Source organism: Centroberyx affinis, unplaced genomic scaffold (genome assembly GCF_046629955.1).
Source record: "Centroberyx affinis isolate AG114_WGS23_722 - 3 ecotype Tasmania unplaced genomic scaffold, CSIRO-AGI_Caff_v1 ptg003522l_1, whole genome shotgun sequence".
Taxonomy (NCBI): domain Eukaryota; kingdom Metazoa; phylum Chordata; class Actinopteri; order Beryciformes; family Berycidae; genus Centroberyx; species Centroberyx affinis.
Window position 1 is genome coordinate 32501 of NW_027281467.1, and position 16953 is coordinate 49453.

At 43.5% G+C, this 16953-nt stretch overlaps 1 protein-coding gene across 1 annotated transcript in view; it reads right to left on the bottom strand.

Moving 5' to 3' along the window:
• The window catches only part of LOC139661359 (voltage-dependent P/Q-type calcium channel subunit alpha-1A-like), an 89829-nt gene that overhangs the window by 12415 nt on the left and 60461 nt on the right, over positions 1-16953 (bottom strand). The window contains exons 40-46 of the mRNA XM_071539814.1: positions 15087-15192; positions 14391-14498; positions 11978-12081; positions 10050-10064; positions 5567-5688; positions 4429-4567; positions 951-1064 (exon numbers count right to left, since the gene is read on the bottom strand). Of these exons, the coding sequence (XP_071395915.1) occupies positions 951-1064; positions 4429-4567; positions 5567-5688; positions 10050-10064; positions 11978-12081; positions 14391-14498; positions 15087-15192 (708 nt within the window). The remainder of the gene's footprint in view (positions 1-950; positions 1065-4428; positions 4568-5566; positions 5689-10049; positions 10065-11977; positions 12082-14390; positions 14499-15086; positions 15193-16953) is intronic.

Below are 16953 nucleotides of genomic sequence, written 5' to 3' on the forward strand. Positions count from 1 at the left end.
GAGGGAGGAGGAGGAGGAGAGGGGGGGGGGGGGGGGGGTCGGGGTGGAGGGAGGGAGGACAAACAACAAGACAGAGGGACAGAGGGAGGTGAATTTCAAAAGTCTCTCTGCCTCTTTGCATCGTGTCAAAAGACTTTGTAGGAGGCGGACCAGTCACATTTCCCGTGCAGAAAAGTAGACTAGAAATATTTTTCTGAATATGTAAAAATTTGTAAAATATCAGTTTGGTAAAAAATATATATTTAAGGAATATATTTGCATATGTATATTTTGTTAATACTGTGTTATTACTAGTAAATTAAGTAGTTTTTCATAACACATTTATACATTTTACTTATGCTATAATGCATTAGTAAATCTAAAAATATGATATATATGTGTGTATATGTGTATGTATGGGTGTGTGGATATTTGTCAAACGAATTGATTCATACATTTCTATATACTGTATGTCCAAATATAAATATGTATATATTTAATATTATAAATATTTAATATTATATACATCTATAATAATTAATATAGCATTTTATTTATTAACAGTGTACTGTTACTAGATTTGCAAAACATACATTTATACACTTTCCTTATGCTATAATGCATTTGTAAATCTGAAACTATAAGTAGCTATAATAAAGTTTAAATATATTTATCAAACTAATTGATTCATTCATTTTTACATATATCAAAAATAGAAAAAATAACCCAAAACAAATCTTCAGATATGTATTTTTGAACATATCTGTACATATATGTTTTTTACATATATACAAATGTACAAAAAACATATTTCAGTATGTTTTGCAGTCCATTATGTCTTTGGAGGATGCAAAGAGAGACTCTTTCAATTCACTTTAACTGTCCTCATTGCTAACAGGTATAATGGATGATGATGATGATGATGATGGTGATGATGGTGATGGTGATGATGGTGGGATGAAGGTGCTCACTTGGTTGTCTGCCGAGAGGCGGGGCATGGAGAGGGTCCGCCCATGCCCATCCATTGGGTGATAGGGCTCAGTGTCGGAGTACCCGTCCCGCCCCATCGCCCTCATCTCTACCGTCTGCAAAACACAACGAGAGGGGGGCGTGACCACCGTCTGCTGGGGGAGGGGACTCTGACAGGGGGCGTGGCCACCGACTACCAGGGGGAGGAGACTCTGACAGGGGGTGTGGCCACTGACTACCAGGGGGAGGGGACTCTGACAGGGGGCGTGGTCACCATCTGCTGGGGGAGGGGACTCTGACATGGGGCGTGGTCACTGACTACCAGGGGGAGGGGCTAATCTGAGGTGGGAGGGGTTTGCAATATGATCAATGACTGTATAATATCAAGGAAATATATTGTGTTCCTTGATATTCTTTACTTGTCTTTATTTTATAAATCAGGGCTATTTATAATGTAAAATTATTTTATTTCCCATTTCATATGCAACTTTCTGTTAGCCAACACAGAGGTTTATTTGTTTGTCATCTTCATTTTTGTTTGTTTTGTTCGTGTTTTCTGTTTGTTCCCTATGCTGAGATATTAAATAAGCCCCCTGCTTTTATCTCATTTGCATAAATCCATCATTACTTTACAGCTGTGCTATTGTATTTCATGGCTGTGATTTTCTTTATCACTTCACTGCTATGTCTTATCATTCTGTGACTAAACAAATTAAACTCAATTTGTTAGGTCCATAGCATGTTTTGGATTCAGCAAAATAATTTTAATTATCTTGTTCCAAAGTCTACGGTTCCATCAGCTTCCTTGTTTCTAAAGTATTGGAAGGCTGTGTCCTGTAATGTCTTTCAAACCATACTATGTACTGTTACGATGATAAATGAATCCTATTAAATCTAAATCACAAAAAAACCCCAAAATAACCATTTGAAGCAAACCAAGAACTAACACTAAGTAAAGAATATCTTCTCAGCTCTTGGTATAATTGTTTGCTGATACAGTTTGGTTTCTGATCTGCTGAGCGGGCCGTTCCGAACCAGCAGTGCATTAGTTCCTTCTTGTTGAAATCAATATTGAGTTTAGAAATTATTGAGTGAGGTTGGGTACTAGGGATAAGGCTAAGTGTAGGTACAGGTAGACGCCAGAAATCCCTGTTCATCTTCTGGAGGAATCGTGGGCCAAATTCAACTAAACATGACAGGATGGGGCCAACTTGATGACCTCAGTGACAGACCTGCACTCACACACTCAACCCGGTCTGATGGTCTGGTTTAAATGGCGTCTTTCTAGCTTCAAGCTGCAGTCCAGGGATCCAGTTTTACTCTTAGAACCAGGGCAGGAAAATAACTTTGTTGGTGGATTCAAAAGTTCACTGGCCATTCTCACTGTTGTACCAGCCAAAGGGATTTTCAGAAGAGAAAATGAGGTTGGTAGAGTCGACAAACTTTACCAACATTTGGCTGGTGCCTGGTGTCGATATCCCACCCTGCTTGGACCCCTTTTATTAATTTCGTCCCAAAGCTATCTAGTGTTTTTATAGTTTCCTTCCAAAATCTACACGGTCCAATTCTACATTTTTATACACCTTTGTGCATTAGTCATGGGAGTCATCAACGCTGCTCTGATGGGGAGAGAGAGATGAGGAGCTGGGGAGTCGGGACGTCCCAACAGACAGAGAAAGTGGGGGGGGGGTGGTGAAGAGGAAAAGGGGGGTACATCACAAAACACATCCAGAAACCCCCGACCCACTGACTCAACAGGTGGTTTGAGCCAGGGAAGAGGAAGACGGTAAAAGAACGAGAAAGAGGCAATACAGGAGAGAGGGAGAGAGAGGAAGACGGACAGTGAGAGAGAGAGACAGACAGACAGAGAGGTAGGACCGAAGGAAGAATAGTACTAACAGGAGAGAGAAGCTACTGTCTTGTCCATTGGAACAGCAGCAGTGTCCAACGCTTCGGACAGATACTGAAAAGATTTCTAGAAGAATTCCTTTGCCAACCAAGTGGATTTAGGACTAATTAGAGAAAAAGTTCCCAATCTTTTTCACATCAAGGACCCCAAAACTAATATGGGGTCTCAGGACATTTCTTTGAGTTAGTTAACTTGATGCCACCGAAGAGGAATTGGATTTAGGTCTGGTTGGAGGAAGAGTTCCCCATCTTTTTCATGTGAAAGACCCCCAAACAGAGACACATTAGGCCCCACAGACCCCATTTAATCAGATTTTGAACATCCATTTTTGTGGTGAGATGTGATTCAGAAAAGAATTACATGCATGTTTATGTTATCATTGGGGAAGTAACTGTGGAGAGTGACACCTATGATCAAAATAGTCTTTAGTATTTGGTACATCCTCACATTGTACTGCTTTATACTGAATTAAATACCTGTAATGATAAAATTAATTCTGAGGACCCTCTAGGACCCTATCAAGGACCACTAGAGGTCCCTGGACGCCACTTTGGGATCCACTACATTAGAGTGGGCCAGTTGGCTGGTATCACTCAGCTGGGGTCACAAAGTGTTAGTGTTTGAATTCAACCTATTCACCGTCCCATCAGTGAGACTGGTGAATTATTATGGTGAAAAAACCATCTAGCTAGACCAACAGCTTAGTTAGAGTTGAAGGCCTGGCTGGCTAAACTCAAGCCATAGGAAGGTAAATGTGTTTAACATGGACCACTTACCTGAGGAAACAAAGGAAGACCAAGAGCATCTACTTATAATGTGTTAGGCTGCATTTCCACTGGTTAACCTCGCATTAAAACACCCACTTTTATTTGTCTTTGTTTTCTGTGGAAAGATTGCACTGTTGCATGTTCCCGGCAGTTTTCAGAGCTTACCATGTTTTTAGAGCTCAGATTACTGAACTTTTATCCAGGTATGTAGTGGTTTCAGTTTACCCACCTCTTTAGGGTAACATAAATCTTAATGGTGTAAATTCTTAGTTCACATCATACTAAGTAGTATCAGACTGATGTAAGTTACATGATGATGGGGCATTTTAAAGTAAAAAGGCAGAAATTAACACTTTTCTGCAAATATAATTGATTTTTGTTTATATTGGTAGTTGTTTGCCCAATGAGGATCACCAACTGGAGGTTATAGTTTCCCCACTTTTTATTTACCACTACATCACAGAAATTATTGAAACCTTTAGCTAAATAATGTGATGCATCAAAGAGCTTTTCAATAGTTGCACTGCAACAGCAGGAGTCCTGACCATGCCTTTCCCACCAGCATCTGTTTAGCGCTCCTTGCTAAAGAAATTCCCCCTGGACACAAGGCCTAATTGATTATTGATTATTCCCTGCTGCTAATACACCAGACCAGAAAGACATCCGCCTGGCGGAAGGCGAGCTGTCTGTGTGAGTGGAGAGACAAGATGGCGAGATCACAGCTGGGTGTGAGTCGGTGTGTTACCACGGCGACGACGTGTGTGTGTGTGTCAGAGTGTGAGAGAGAGTGTGTGTTTGTCATACCTGGGGGTTGTGCCGGTTGTCGTGGAGATCGTCGGGGTAGGGTCTGTCGGGGCTCCAGTTGCCCGTCTTTTGGAACATTTCTTGGGCTTTGGCCGTCACCCACGATTGGCTCTCAGTCATACCACCACCCTCGGGAGGTCTGGCACCCACACACACACACACACACACGCACCCAAATGTCAGAGGCTTACATACACTGACAAACACACACAGTGCATGCTCCTTCTCTCATACACACACACAAACTACATACAAACAAGCACAATCAGAAAATATGTACAACCATCCCCACTCCCCCAAACACACACACGCACACACACAGACACACACACATACACACACACATGCAAATTCAAGGAAACAACAGTTTGACTTTCACCTTTCATTCTCAGACAAACAGATACAGTTTCCAACAGAAATTTGCTTTGTCCACATAACTGATGCTCACACTATACTGAGCAGGCTTTCGGAAATGGACAACAGAAACAAAAAAAAACACACACACACAGAACAAGAGAAAAGACAAAGAACATCATTGAAAAATATAGAGTCAAAGAAAGCAAAGCCAACAGCAGAGGAAGCCGGCACAACCAGAGAAACAAGAGGCACGTCGAACAGTATGTAGGTACTTATATGTGCGTATGTGTGAGAGTTGGGGTCATTTTACTTTCAGTTCCCTCAATTCCAAGTTTTCTAATTCAGATTTGAACCCGCAACTCATAGTCACAACAGTTCTTTCATTCCCAACACATTTTGTCATGAACTGGATGAAAACAATAACCTTTTCTTGAATTTTGAAGAAAATCCACCTCCTGAATCTATTGCATTATAAGTGAATTGACCCCAACCCTGATATGTATGTACAGCAGAGTCAGGAGTTAATAGGAGCATTTATTTGCTAATATGCTTTGCAAATGTATTATATCATAGTTGGCCTTGAAAAGGACCAATATGCCCCATAAAAATCAGATCAATGGGGAAAAATGCCCTCTGAAAAAAAGTATTTCTTACCCTGATGTACACATGTATGTGTGTACATATCCATAGGAAATATGATTGTCTGTACATGAGTGCTTGTGCTCTCTCATGTATTTCCATGCATCATATGTGCATTCCCTCCGCTCCCCAGTCTACTCACATGCTGTTGACGTTGTCTGGCTGGGTGCTGGGGAGGCCGTTGAGGCCCTGCCCCCCCTGGCCATCCGTGCCCCCTCCCTCAGAGGGCGGCTCCATGCGCTGAAACATTAATGGCGTTCGGTTCTGTGTGAGATATACGACATGGCCTGCAGGCTGGCATCAGGCACACTTAGGGGGCAGACACAGGACACAAACACGCACAGGATGCACTCGCAACATGCACCCACACGGGGGCGCCATCGGCAAGCACATGGCTGTGGGTATCCAAGGCAAAGCTCCCTGCCACGGTACTGATCTGGGATCGGCTCATCTCCCCTGAACTAGCAACAGCATTTGGAGGGGCATCAACGCTGACTTGAGGATGCTTTTGCATTTTCCTTCAAATCAGTTAGGGTTGGAATTCAGGGGGGGAGGCTGATCCCAGATCTGTGCCAGAAGGGAACTTCTACCTGAGGCACTTGAGGTAAAATTTGCCCTTAAATCACAGGTCTAGAACCAGATTACCATACTTGTGCTGAACACTATCAAAGTGGCATTTTATTAAAAAATCATATTTGACCTAATCTGTGCAATCCTCCTCTGCCAAGCTTTCAATAAGAGGGTTTTTGTATTGTGCCATTTTGTGGGAAGTGGAGATCTGATCCTTGACCAGTCGTATTAAAAAGCAACTTCTACTTCTTCCTGCATCAGACAGGTCAGAGGTAAGGCAGCTTTTCTCCCAGGGCATCCTGGGTAATGGAGTCCTCTTGGGAGTGGCTCGGAGGCCTTCCATTGGGCTGGGTGTGCCAGCGACGGTTCATGACTGCTACAGCCCGTGTCATGTCCATCCACAGCCTGGAAGCTAAAGGCTAAATGCTAAATGAATGGAGATGGATGGAGGCCTGTTCAGAAACAGCTACATAGCCAAACCTCCCCAGACACATGAAGCTCATCTGCAGCACAGGAAGCTAACTTTTTGGCCACTGGTGACATTTGCTGGTACATCACAAAATCCACTAACATTTACATGGCTGTACCAGTCAAGGATTTTCAGAATAGAATAGGTCTTGGTTGGTCTGCCAAAGGGGATGGTAGACTGTCTACTGACATTTGGCTGGTGAAGATGGTAATAGAGGCTTTGCAGTTGTGTCACAAATCTTCTAGCAACCATGTCTGACGCCATCATGGAGGTCCAGTGGAGAATAAGCTCTGTGCAAATAATGACTAAATCACAACAACCAGACAAGAAAAAGAAGGATGCCTGAAAATACCAAGGATACCTGGTGTGGTTGTAGATCTACTCAGTAATGTTCTAAGTAAAAGTAAATGGTCTGATAAGGTGGATTTGTTTCCAAATGTAGGTCACTGTGGCACAATAATCTGTCTTGTTTTTAGCCCTAGTTTCTACTCCAATGCACTACCAGTTAGCTTGATAAGATTCAGCTCAGTTAGGGTTAGGGTTGGCACTGACGTTTTTGGCATTAGCTAGCTAACTAGCCAGCAGGCTAATTTGCCAAAGCAACCAATGTTGATGTTAACATACAACTGCTAGTCACAACTAATGCTAGCTTCTATACGTTAGCTAGTGTGCAAATCAGATGATTCAAAACACTGATGCTTAGCTGACCAGATAAGATGCTATTTGCTATTACTATTTGCGAGCTAAAAAGCGGACATTTTCTAAACACAAAATCAATCAGATGTATCAGTGATGAAATGATCAGCTCTAAAAACAGCATAGAAATTAGCCATGTCTATTAAATTCTGTTAAGATGGCCAAGTAATTCATTAGAAACGCAATCAGCTATTGCCGGAGAGTTGTGGACCTCCAATATGGCGGCCAGAGGGTGCGTTGCATCAGTTGAAAGCCCTCTGTTTCCTACCTTGCTTATGACACAACTGAATGGGCAGAGAAAGACAGCTTTAAATACTGCAGAGCCAATCAAAAGCTTGACTACTCCTATCCAATCCTCATCTGCACACGTCAGGGGGGGGAAATGGCTTATGTTTGTCTCTGGAAAGTCCGGTAGGGCGTTGGCTAGCTACAGTGATGCGTCCTGGGAAAATTCACGCTACAAACACTGAGGTGGGTTATGGAGAAAACGTAACACCGACTAGCCTCAATGGAGGATATCGCAGTAGTGGCATATGTATCAATGAACGGTCCCAGGATAACTGATTACATAAGAAGCCACTGGTCACAGGAACCTCCACTCAACATCTCACCAACCAACCACAGAAGACAGACAGGCAGACAGACAGGTACACAGGTAGATTCATGAACACACAGATTGGAGAGAAGGGTTCTTGGTTAGAGCAACTTGGTGGCAATCAACCTGGATTGACCAGTTAGGGAGGGCTTGATAAGTCAAGGTCCCATCTCCTCCTGGAGGGATGAAGGGAGAGAGTCAGAAGAAGGGAGAGACAGGGAAGCAAGGAACGAGGGACTACAGTAGACAGACTACAGAAAACAAGGAGGTGAAGAAACAAGAGAATAATAATTGGACAGTGGACACAGAGAAAACAACAAAAGATCACACACACAATACAGCCACAGATCAACAACAGCTGGAGGAGACAGTCGGTAAGGCGATATGCTCGGCATGAGGAAGGGAAAGTCCAGCACAGAAAGTGAAGAGTGACGGGGGGTTAAAGGAAGAATCCACCCTGGGATACTCTTACACTGTCCAATATCATCAATGGTTGCATTCCAGGAGTTATTTTGGGATGAAGGGTTTTAATTTGCTTTTTTGTTGTGCCCACTTCCCCTCAACCTGGCTCGACTTCTATTTCAGTTAGTGATTTCTTCCTTGTTGCTTTCAATCAAACGTGGGCGTATGGGCATATAAATATCGCTAGCTAGCCACCTAGTTTATGAACATTCAGGCGTGTCCATGATCACAACCACGCCCCTTACTCAAAACGCAACATATTGTGGATTGTGCATTATGGTCTATTGAGGCTCCTGTGGGTGGAGAATGGTCTCTCTGCCTCTTCTACGATGGATTTCTCCCTGTATGATTGTTGAACATCGGTGCAAAATGTTGAGTCTAGAAAGAAGCCCTTGCTCTTTGATTCTGATGAGCTGACACCAACTTGAAGTTAACCATTGATGTTTTATCCCTCATCCTACCGACTGGGGTACCTGCAGACCCCAGAGCTATACTTTTTGTCATATCTCACAGGTGCTTTATTCCATCATTCCAATTTTTCATGACTTTGTCAATCAATTTGTTCCTAATGACTTCATATCATTGTTTTCTGTTTCTGTTTTAATTAGTGCTTTTTAAAAATACCAATGTTTTGGGGTCCTGGGGGACCCCAGTCAAAAGCACCCAATGCCGCCTATGCAGTTTTAATAGATGGAACTATTTATTGAGTTCATGTTTGCCATGGGTCCTAATTTAAAGTATCACACACTATCAGGGGGTAGGGGCACTCTGTCAGTCATTTTGAAGGAGACAGATACAGATGCAGCAGACACAGATTTCCTCATGTGCTCTGTGACCCTAAATACTGCTCTTCCTAAGGTAAGATGATGTTCAAAGTCAGAAATACAATACATCATTTAATTAACTGTAACTTTCCTAAAATAATAATAATCTGTTTTTTTCAGCTACAACTAATAATGTTTTGAGAAGAAATAAGTTAACATTTTGCTATGATGGTTGTTTCTTACAGTAGTTTATTCTTGGGGTCCCCAGTCGGTAGTCCTTGTATGTTAAATATGTTGGTAGGATGAGGGTTAAATAGCTAAAACAAAATTTGCTATCAAGCTCCATTGTAGCTGCAATGGAAGTGATGTGACATCATCTGCGTTTGGTCACCTATCCGTGGGAATTATAAATATACACCACCAAACAACAAAAATGCAAAGAACTGAAATGCAAGGCACATTGCCAATAGTGTTGTGTTGTAATGTTTTAGGGTGGATTTTTCCTTTAAGGAGGTAGGCCATTACAAAAGCAAGGGCCACACTGGAAGAGAGGAATAATGAAATAATGAAATGCTGCACAGATGGAGGGACGAACAGACTGATAGACAGACAGGGGATAGTCCTTGTGCACAGCTGGGCTGCCGATGTTGAGAGAGCCTGTGTGGAACTGTCCAGTCAGTCCAATGGGATGGCTGCATTCAAGAACATACCAACACATATTTGCAGGGGTATACTGTCCAAAAAAATAAAGCCTCACATACTCTCCATTCACCAATGCACTCCTCCGCTCTGCAAAATACAAATTATCTCAAGTAACGTGTTTTGATGGAGATGTCACCAGGTACAATGCTAGACCACATTCCATGGGCAAATTTGGAGTTTATAATTGAAATTTAGGTTATGAACGTGCAGACTTGCAGACTGAAATCACCCGGAGAACCAACTGGAAGAGATTGCAGGAGCGCATGGGCGGCATTACGTGAGCGGAGAGATGTTTCCACAGCTCCAGAGCGTGGACTGAGGATACGGAGACAGCGGGAGCGAGTGCATCTCTAAAGCATTCATCGACAGGAGGAGAAGAGCACTGACAGAGAACAGAAGGTCAGGCCATGTGGTATCGTCATCATTGTTCAGAACATTGTCAACAACAAAAAACCCATACTTTTGATTCGATGAACCTTCATTACCCCTAATCCTCCTCACCATGTTCAAATAGCCCATGGTGAAGAGATGAGATGGGGAGGAGAGAGAGAGGAGAGAGGTTGCTAGCTAGCTAGAGAATGTAGAAAAGCTAAGTACTTATGTTAGCGGGCATGCTAAAAGGAAAGAGGCTAGGCTAGGGAGAAACTCGAGAAGGGACATAGCTTTTCAGTTAGCATGCTGAAAAGGGGTACGGCATATAAAGGAGATTTAGGGGTATTCTCAGTGGGGGACTGGGGTGGGGGTGGGGTGGTTGGGGTTGGAGTAGCTGGTGATTGGATCATCAAAACGAGACCTGAGGAGGAAGGGATTCGTTTGGAGGTGGAGTTGGTGCCTGTATTGGATTTAAGCGTATATAATCTCGCGTAGCTACACCTCCGTCTCAAACTAACAGAGGTCTGGAGAAATACAAGCGGAACAGTCGGTTAGAAAAGGCTCATGCTTCAAACCAATGAAACTGCACTAGGGCGGAGCATGGCGCTGCTGCTCACCTGTGTGTTTCCTACTAACAACAAGTCCCGAAACACAACATTTCCCCACTCGTTATTTTCACGTCTTCCTCTGAACTTCGACCAGCATGTGCAGCGTCCCGTAACCTGTTTCACCATTTTTGGTCCGAGAGGACAGACTACTAAAATGGTATTTTGGTTATCGTAATATTGTGAAATAACTTAAATGTTACTTCTTCCTGGTCTTAAAGGCAAAGGTAAAGTGATACAACTTTCTGAATTTTGATTGGCTTTACCTGCTCAACATATCCACATTACTTATTACTGATTACACATTACCGATTACTAATGATCATTACTAATTTTCAAAATTTTCTTGTGTGTAAGTATCTTATGAAAGCATTAAACGCACAGTATGTAATTTCTGCCGCTAGGGGTCTCTCAATCAAAACAATAACAAAAGACGTAGTTTGATGACATCGTGAAGTAGCGTGGGATCATGGGAGTTTTTTTTTACGGGGACAGCTTCGGCGACAGAACGCGCAGCAAAGAGTGAGCGATAAAAACAATAGAATGAAAAAAACAACAGGGCGGGTAGAGCGGCTAGCTATCTAGTTGGCCGACTTCCTTCCTCACTCTCTGACGGATCATCTGGTGTTTCCCGTGTTTCCCCGGAAGTTAGGGGGTAAAGGGGATATGACGCCATGACAGGAAGTTAGGGGGTAAAGGGGATATGACGCCATGACAGGAAGTTAGGGGGTAAAGGGGATATGACGCCATTGACAGGCGACCAAATGAAACGCACCGTTACCTTGAATAAAATTACGGATTTCTCTGGGTTTGAACATTGTTGGAAACATTTGGGATAATGTAAGTACACAACTCAAAAAAATATATAACATAGGTCTAGTCGTTTTTAGATATTTTAATGCGGAAATGTTACATATTATACCTTTAAATCAAAGTTTTCATCCATTTTTATCGTAGCTACACTAAAAAAGGAAGATTGTTTTTGGCTGTACAGAAAAACAAACCAGAGCTGCTGTTTCAAACTCTGAGCCAATCGAATGGCTGCGTCTGGCTCCGCAAGTTCTCAAGACCTCCGTTAGTTTGAGACGGAAGTGTGGCTACGCAAGATTAAAGCGTATAAGACATGGTTAGGATGCTTTTAAATCCATGTTTGGGAGAAGAAATGCACAATTCAGTCCAAGGGCAGGTGGTTGTGGCATTAAAAGGGGATGGGGCAAGAGGAGGAGGAGGAGGAGGAGGAGGAGGAGGAGGAGGAGGAAATGAGGTCTTTTTTGTTCTGTGTTTGGGGGCTTTCTCTAGCATGGAGCCTTGTCGGTACCTGTTCCTCTCGCAGGGCCTGCAGCTTTTTGGTCTTGCTCTGCCGGTAGTATTCCATGATCATCATGGCGGCGTAGATTTTGCCCACCGTCAAGTCTGTGGCTGCTGAGAAAATGACAAGTTACCCTGCAAGATTAGACCCGAGCGAGATGGGACCCTGAGCCGTGGGGGGATGGGAGTGGGGGACGAGACACACACGCATCGTGCACACACACAGATAAGATAATAACACACACCACGGACACAGACAGAACTTCACAATAACACCGCAGAGTACACCGGCTGTCGGGACAACTCTGTTTCCATTCGGACCGTGTTGGAAACGGAACTGAAATTCCAAGTCAAGAGTTTTAGGAAATATTCAGTTCTTGATCTGGAGGTTCAGATGATTCCGTCTCCAGGTGGCCGAAGTACGGTCTGTCGCAGAATGTTTGGGGAGTGGTGACCAGTGATTATGAGCAATAAACTGCCATTTTGGAAGAGTGAAAAAGCAAAATAAGGACTGTAATGTTATCACTCACTTCTTCCCTGACAGGGGCGTAGCCGTCATTTCAGATGTGAGGGGGACAGACTATGTATAAACAGACTTACTTTTATGTTAGTGTACCCCACTTTCGTCACAAAAGCTCATCTAATTGATTTTTCTGACCAGCTTGACCAGTTATTTTATGTTGTTTGTCTCTAATTTTATCTTATGTATGTTTTTGATGCTGCTTCCTTGGCCAGGTCTCTCTTACCTGGTAAAATAAAGGTTAGAAAAAGTACAATTTACACATTTTACGTGTGTCCAATTATTAACTATTCACCTTCTCAATGAAGGCTTTGGTGTGCTGTATCTTTCATAATCCAACAATAAAACAATTTAGCGATGATGGTGCTGAAGCTGTTTGAAGCTCAGTTCTAAAACTCTGAACAGTGTCAAACTATTTTCCAGATCAGTTTAATGAGTTAATATAGAGGGGTTAGTTGATGAGTTTTTTTTACAATCTGTATCTGACTGCAACAATGTGTGGCAAAAATGTGTGCATTTTATCAAAAGTGCATAACACTTATTCTTGACAACATTTTTAAATAAGGAAAATGCCAAAACGCAGTGGCAGACAAAGATCAGAAACTATGCACAGTATGTTCTGCATTCTGTCTCAAAGGAACAGCATGGTGGTGCGTCCCTCATAACCATTGGTAATCACTGTCCAAACTTTCCCCAACAGGCCTCAACAGAAACAGAGTTGACTCACTCACTGGTGTAGAACAGACAAATACAATTTTACAACACTGTACATTAAATAACACGACAGAGCCAATAGTCTTTTCACAGGCAGATACCTATTTTCTTACCAGTAAACATCCTGTTATCAATCCACTATCATCATGACTTCATCATCAGAACTATTAATCTTTAATCCTGATATTCCGACACTCGAGGACTTGGTAGCCACCTCACTAAGAAGCACAGGAACAGCCCAGTCACGTACTCCCTGGAAAACAGGAGCTCAATTTTTTTCTAAAAACTCCAGACAGGTATCCCCAGAGTTTGGATGGAACACGTAAACATTTAAGATCAGAAAAATATTGAGCTTTGTTTTTGCTGTCAAATAATTACTCTGCAACTAAAATCCTCTCAAATGCTTGGCGTCCCATTTCAAAGTGGCATGGCTACAAGTCATCAAAACTGATAATATTAAAGTGTGATAAGATATGGCAATACATATCTTATACTGTTTTATCATATTACTGGGCAATAAGATATGACAACGCATATCTTATACTTTATTAACTGTCATGCATTTAGCATACCAACTGAACGTAATGCTAAACATGCATCAATATACTAGTTTGTTATCATGTTAGCATTTAAACTGAAAAACGATCTTATTCTAAATTTACCTGTAAAAGGCCGTTAAGTACAATCTTATCCTATCTCGTCTCATCTTACTACTATAAGTCTACTAAGTTTACTCTCTGCTGAATTCTTCCTGTAGTGAAAAGACTTCTATAGAGGATCTTCTATAGCAGGCACCCCCTGATACCAGGACTGACTGAATGGGTGGAGAGCTTAGGAATGTGTGTGTGTTGTGAGTGTGTGTGTGTGTGTGTATGTGAGCTGTGAGTGTGCATGTGTGTTACAGTATGTGCGTCTGTGCATGTATGTGGTGTGGTGCATTCATGTGCGATGCATTTATCTATTGTGCCTTTGTGTGTGTCCGGGTGCATGTTATTTGTGCATTTGTATGTATCTGTATTCGAATATGGGTGTGTATGTGTGTGTGTTTCTGCTGCGGTAGCCTGATCAGGAGTTGCGGAGCAGTGAATGACACTGGCTGGTAGAAGCGGTCCTCTTGGTGAGTTGGTGATCGGACACACACACACACACATTAACACACACCACTGTGCTTTGTTTTCCTGCAACTTACACTTGTGCGGCGTGACCAGCAGGTCCAGCGTCTTCTGCGACAGGTTGGGCCAAATGGCCATCATCTCTTTCCTCAGCTCCGCGTCCATCTGGTGCTTGTCTGCACCGCCTGGGTGGCCCCGCCCCCCAATGCGTGTGCACACATACACACCAAACACACACACACACATCAAACATACATACGCACGCATATCGAACGCACATACACACAGATAGCACATTCACATAACGCACACAACAAACGTACGCACAGATGCACAGGCAAACGTACACACACACACACACACACACACACACACACACATACACACACACACACACACACACACAGCAAAGACGGTACATACCAAAAGGTAGGCACAATGGCACAAAATCCCAAAAGAAATATATTTAGCCATTCACACGTGTACACATTCGCACAAACACAAAAAGTGTTTCGTTAGTGTCAGAATTGGCAGAGTTCTCATCTCATTTGTTACCTAAATCTAAAGCATGCTTGTTGGAGAGAGAGGGAGAGAGAGAGAGAGAGAGAGAGAGAGAGACAGAGAGAGAGAGAGAGAGACAGAAAGATACATAGAGAAAGAGACAGACACAAAGTCACACCCATCGAAAAAACGAAAAAGAATTTGAGGAGGAAAAAAGAAAAGAACTGAGATGGACAGAGAGGAGGGAGGGATCACAGTACTGAGCGGCGTACCCTTGGCAATCTTTATATCCAGCGCCGTCCTGATCAGCGCCATGAGGGTGGAGTTAAAATGCACTGTGTTGTCGTCGGCAACTGGCAGATCCATGCGCAGCAGCCTCTGTGGAGAGCCAGTCAGGATGAGAGGATGAGAAAGGGGCGTGTCCTCGCTAAGGGGGGCGTGTCTGAACCTCCAGGAAGGGGAAGGGGTGAGGGGGTCAGGGGCGGGGTTGAGAGAGCTCCATAGACAACAGCCAATTAGAATAGGACTGGGTTCGTCCAGCTTCCCTAAACGGTCATTGAGACAGATTCAAGTTCAGTGTCGAAGCAAAAATACCTCTTTCTGATTCCTGTCTAGTCAATTTAGCTTGATATGTCAAGTCAAGTCAATCAGGGAAGGTGAATTTACATATGAGGCATCGGTTGAATCTTTGAAAACTGATAAATGTTTGCTAAATTGAGCAACCGCTGAGCACGCATTTGTGTGTTTCAAGTCCGTTGCACCATGTTGTTAATTTTGTCAGTGCATGCGCTTGCATGTACCTGAGCTTTTGCTTGAAGAGACTCCAGTAGGCGAGTCCCCGTGTCTCCTGTTTGCCAGTGATACTCTACAAGACAGCACAGCTATCCAATGGGGGCCATCTGCTGCTAAGCAACTGTGAGAGCCGAGAACCACAAGGAAGAACAATCGGAGCCAAAATGGCCTCCGACCCAACCTGTGCCCATGTTCCCTAAATGTGTGAATGCAGTGGCACATTCACACATCTTAGTTGTTACACACATATAGATATATATATATATATAACAGTACACATACACCAAACCCAACCCCACCCCCCTCAAGCCCCAACATCCCTGCCCACCCACTTGCACACAATTATTTGCACAGACTGCAATTAAGGGCGCTTAATTGGAGTCCTTTGAAGACAGAATAGGTTGACTGGAGAACAATAACAGTATCACTGGTGTAATTCTGCTACTTTTGAGGAGACTGTAGTGTTGTTTTACTTCACTGAGGCATCTGCTATAGAGCTCCCCCTACCTGCATGGAGGTTCCCTGTTTTTACATGTCTATACCAGGTAAAACCAATGGAGGAACCTGCGGATAGAACGAAACAAGCCGTTGGGGCCGCTTGCCGTTCCTATCCCGACCAGTTGGCGTCCATTGGGTTTACCTACGAACATGAGCGTTGGGCACTCACGATGGCAAGCACGGTAGTGAGATGGCGGTAGTGTGTGTACGTGCTTGTGTGCGTGTGTGTCTGTGTCTGTGTGTGTGTGTGTGTGTGTGTGTGTGTGCGAGTGTCGGGCATGCCCAAAGCCAAGTGCGTGGCAGGCGGAGGGCAGCGGCCAACATCCACAGCTCTCGGCAGGCAGGCAGGCAGGCAGGCAGGCAGGCACGATGTCGCCCATAGCCATGCGACAGAGAATGCGAAGATTGCATGCGACATCACACAACACCCGCCCACTAGTAAATCCCACCCAACCCAGCCACACAGAGCATGCAGCATGCCTTCACCTCACCCCCCTTATCACCCCCCCGCCTCCTCCTCCCCGCTACCCCCACTTACCCCCCCCCCCCACTCCCACCCAACTTTCACAACACAAGCAGCCGTGCATCCGCGCAAAGAGAGTATCCTCAATCCAACTGGATTGATCCTATTGATTGACAGATTCTTAACTTTTTTTTGTCGCTCTCTGCAATTTTACATCATTCATCGTTCCCTTTATTCGAACTCAAATTGGACAGCAATGGTCTTTTTTTTTTTTTACTTTTCTGGTTTTACACATATCAAGTCAAGATCTCTCTCAATGCCAAACGGGTGCAGTGTCTTAAGGGGGTGTCAGAGTTAGAGAGGATTAGAGTTGTGTCATTCCCTGA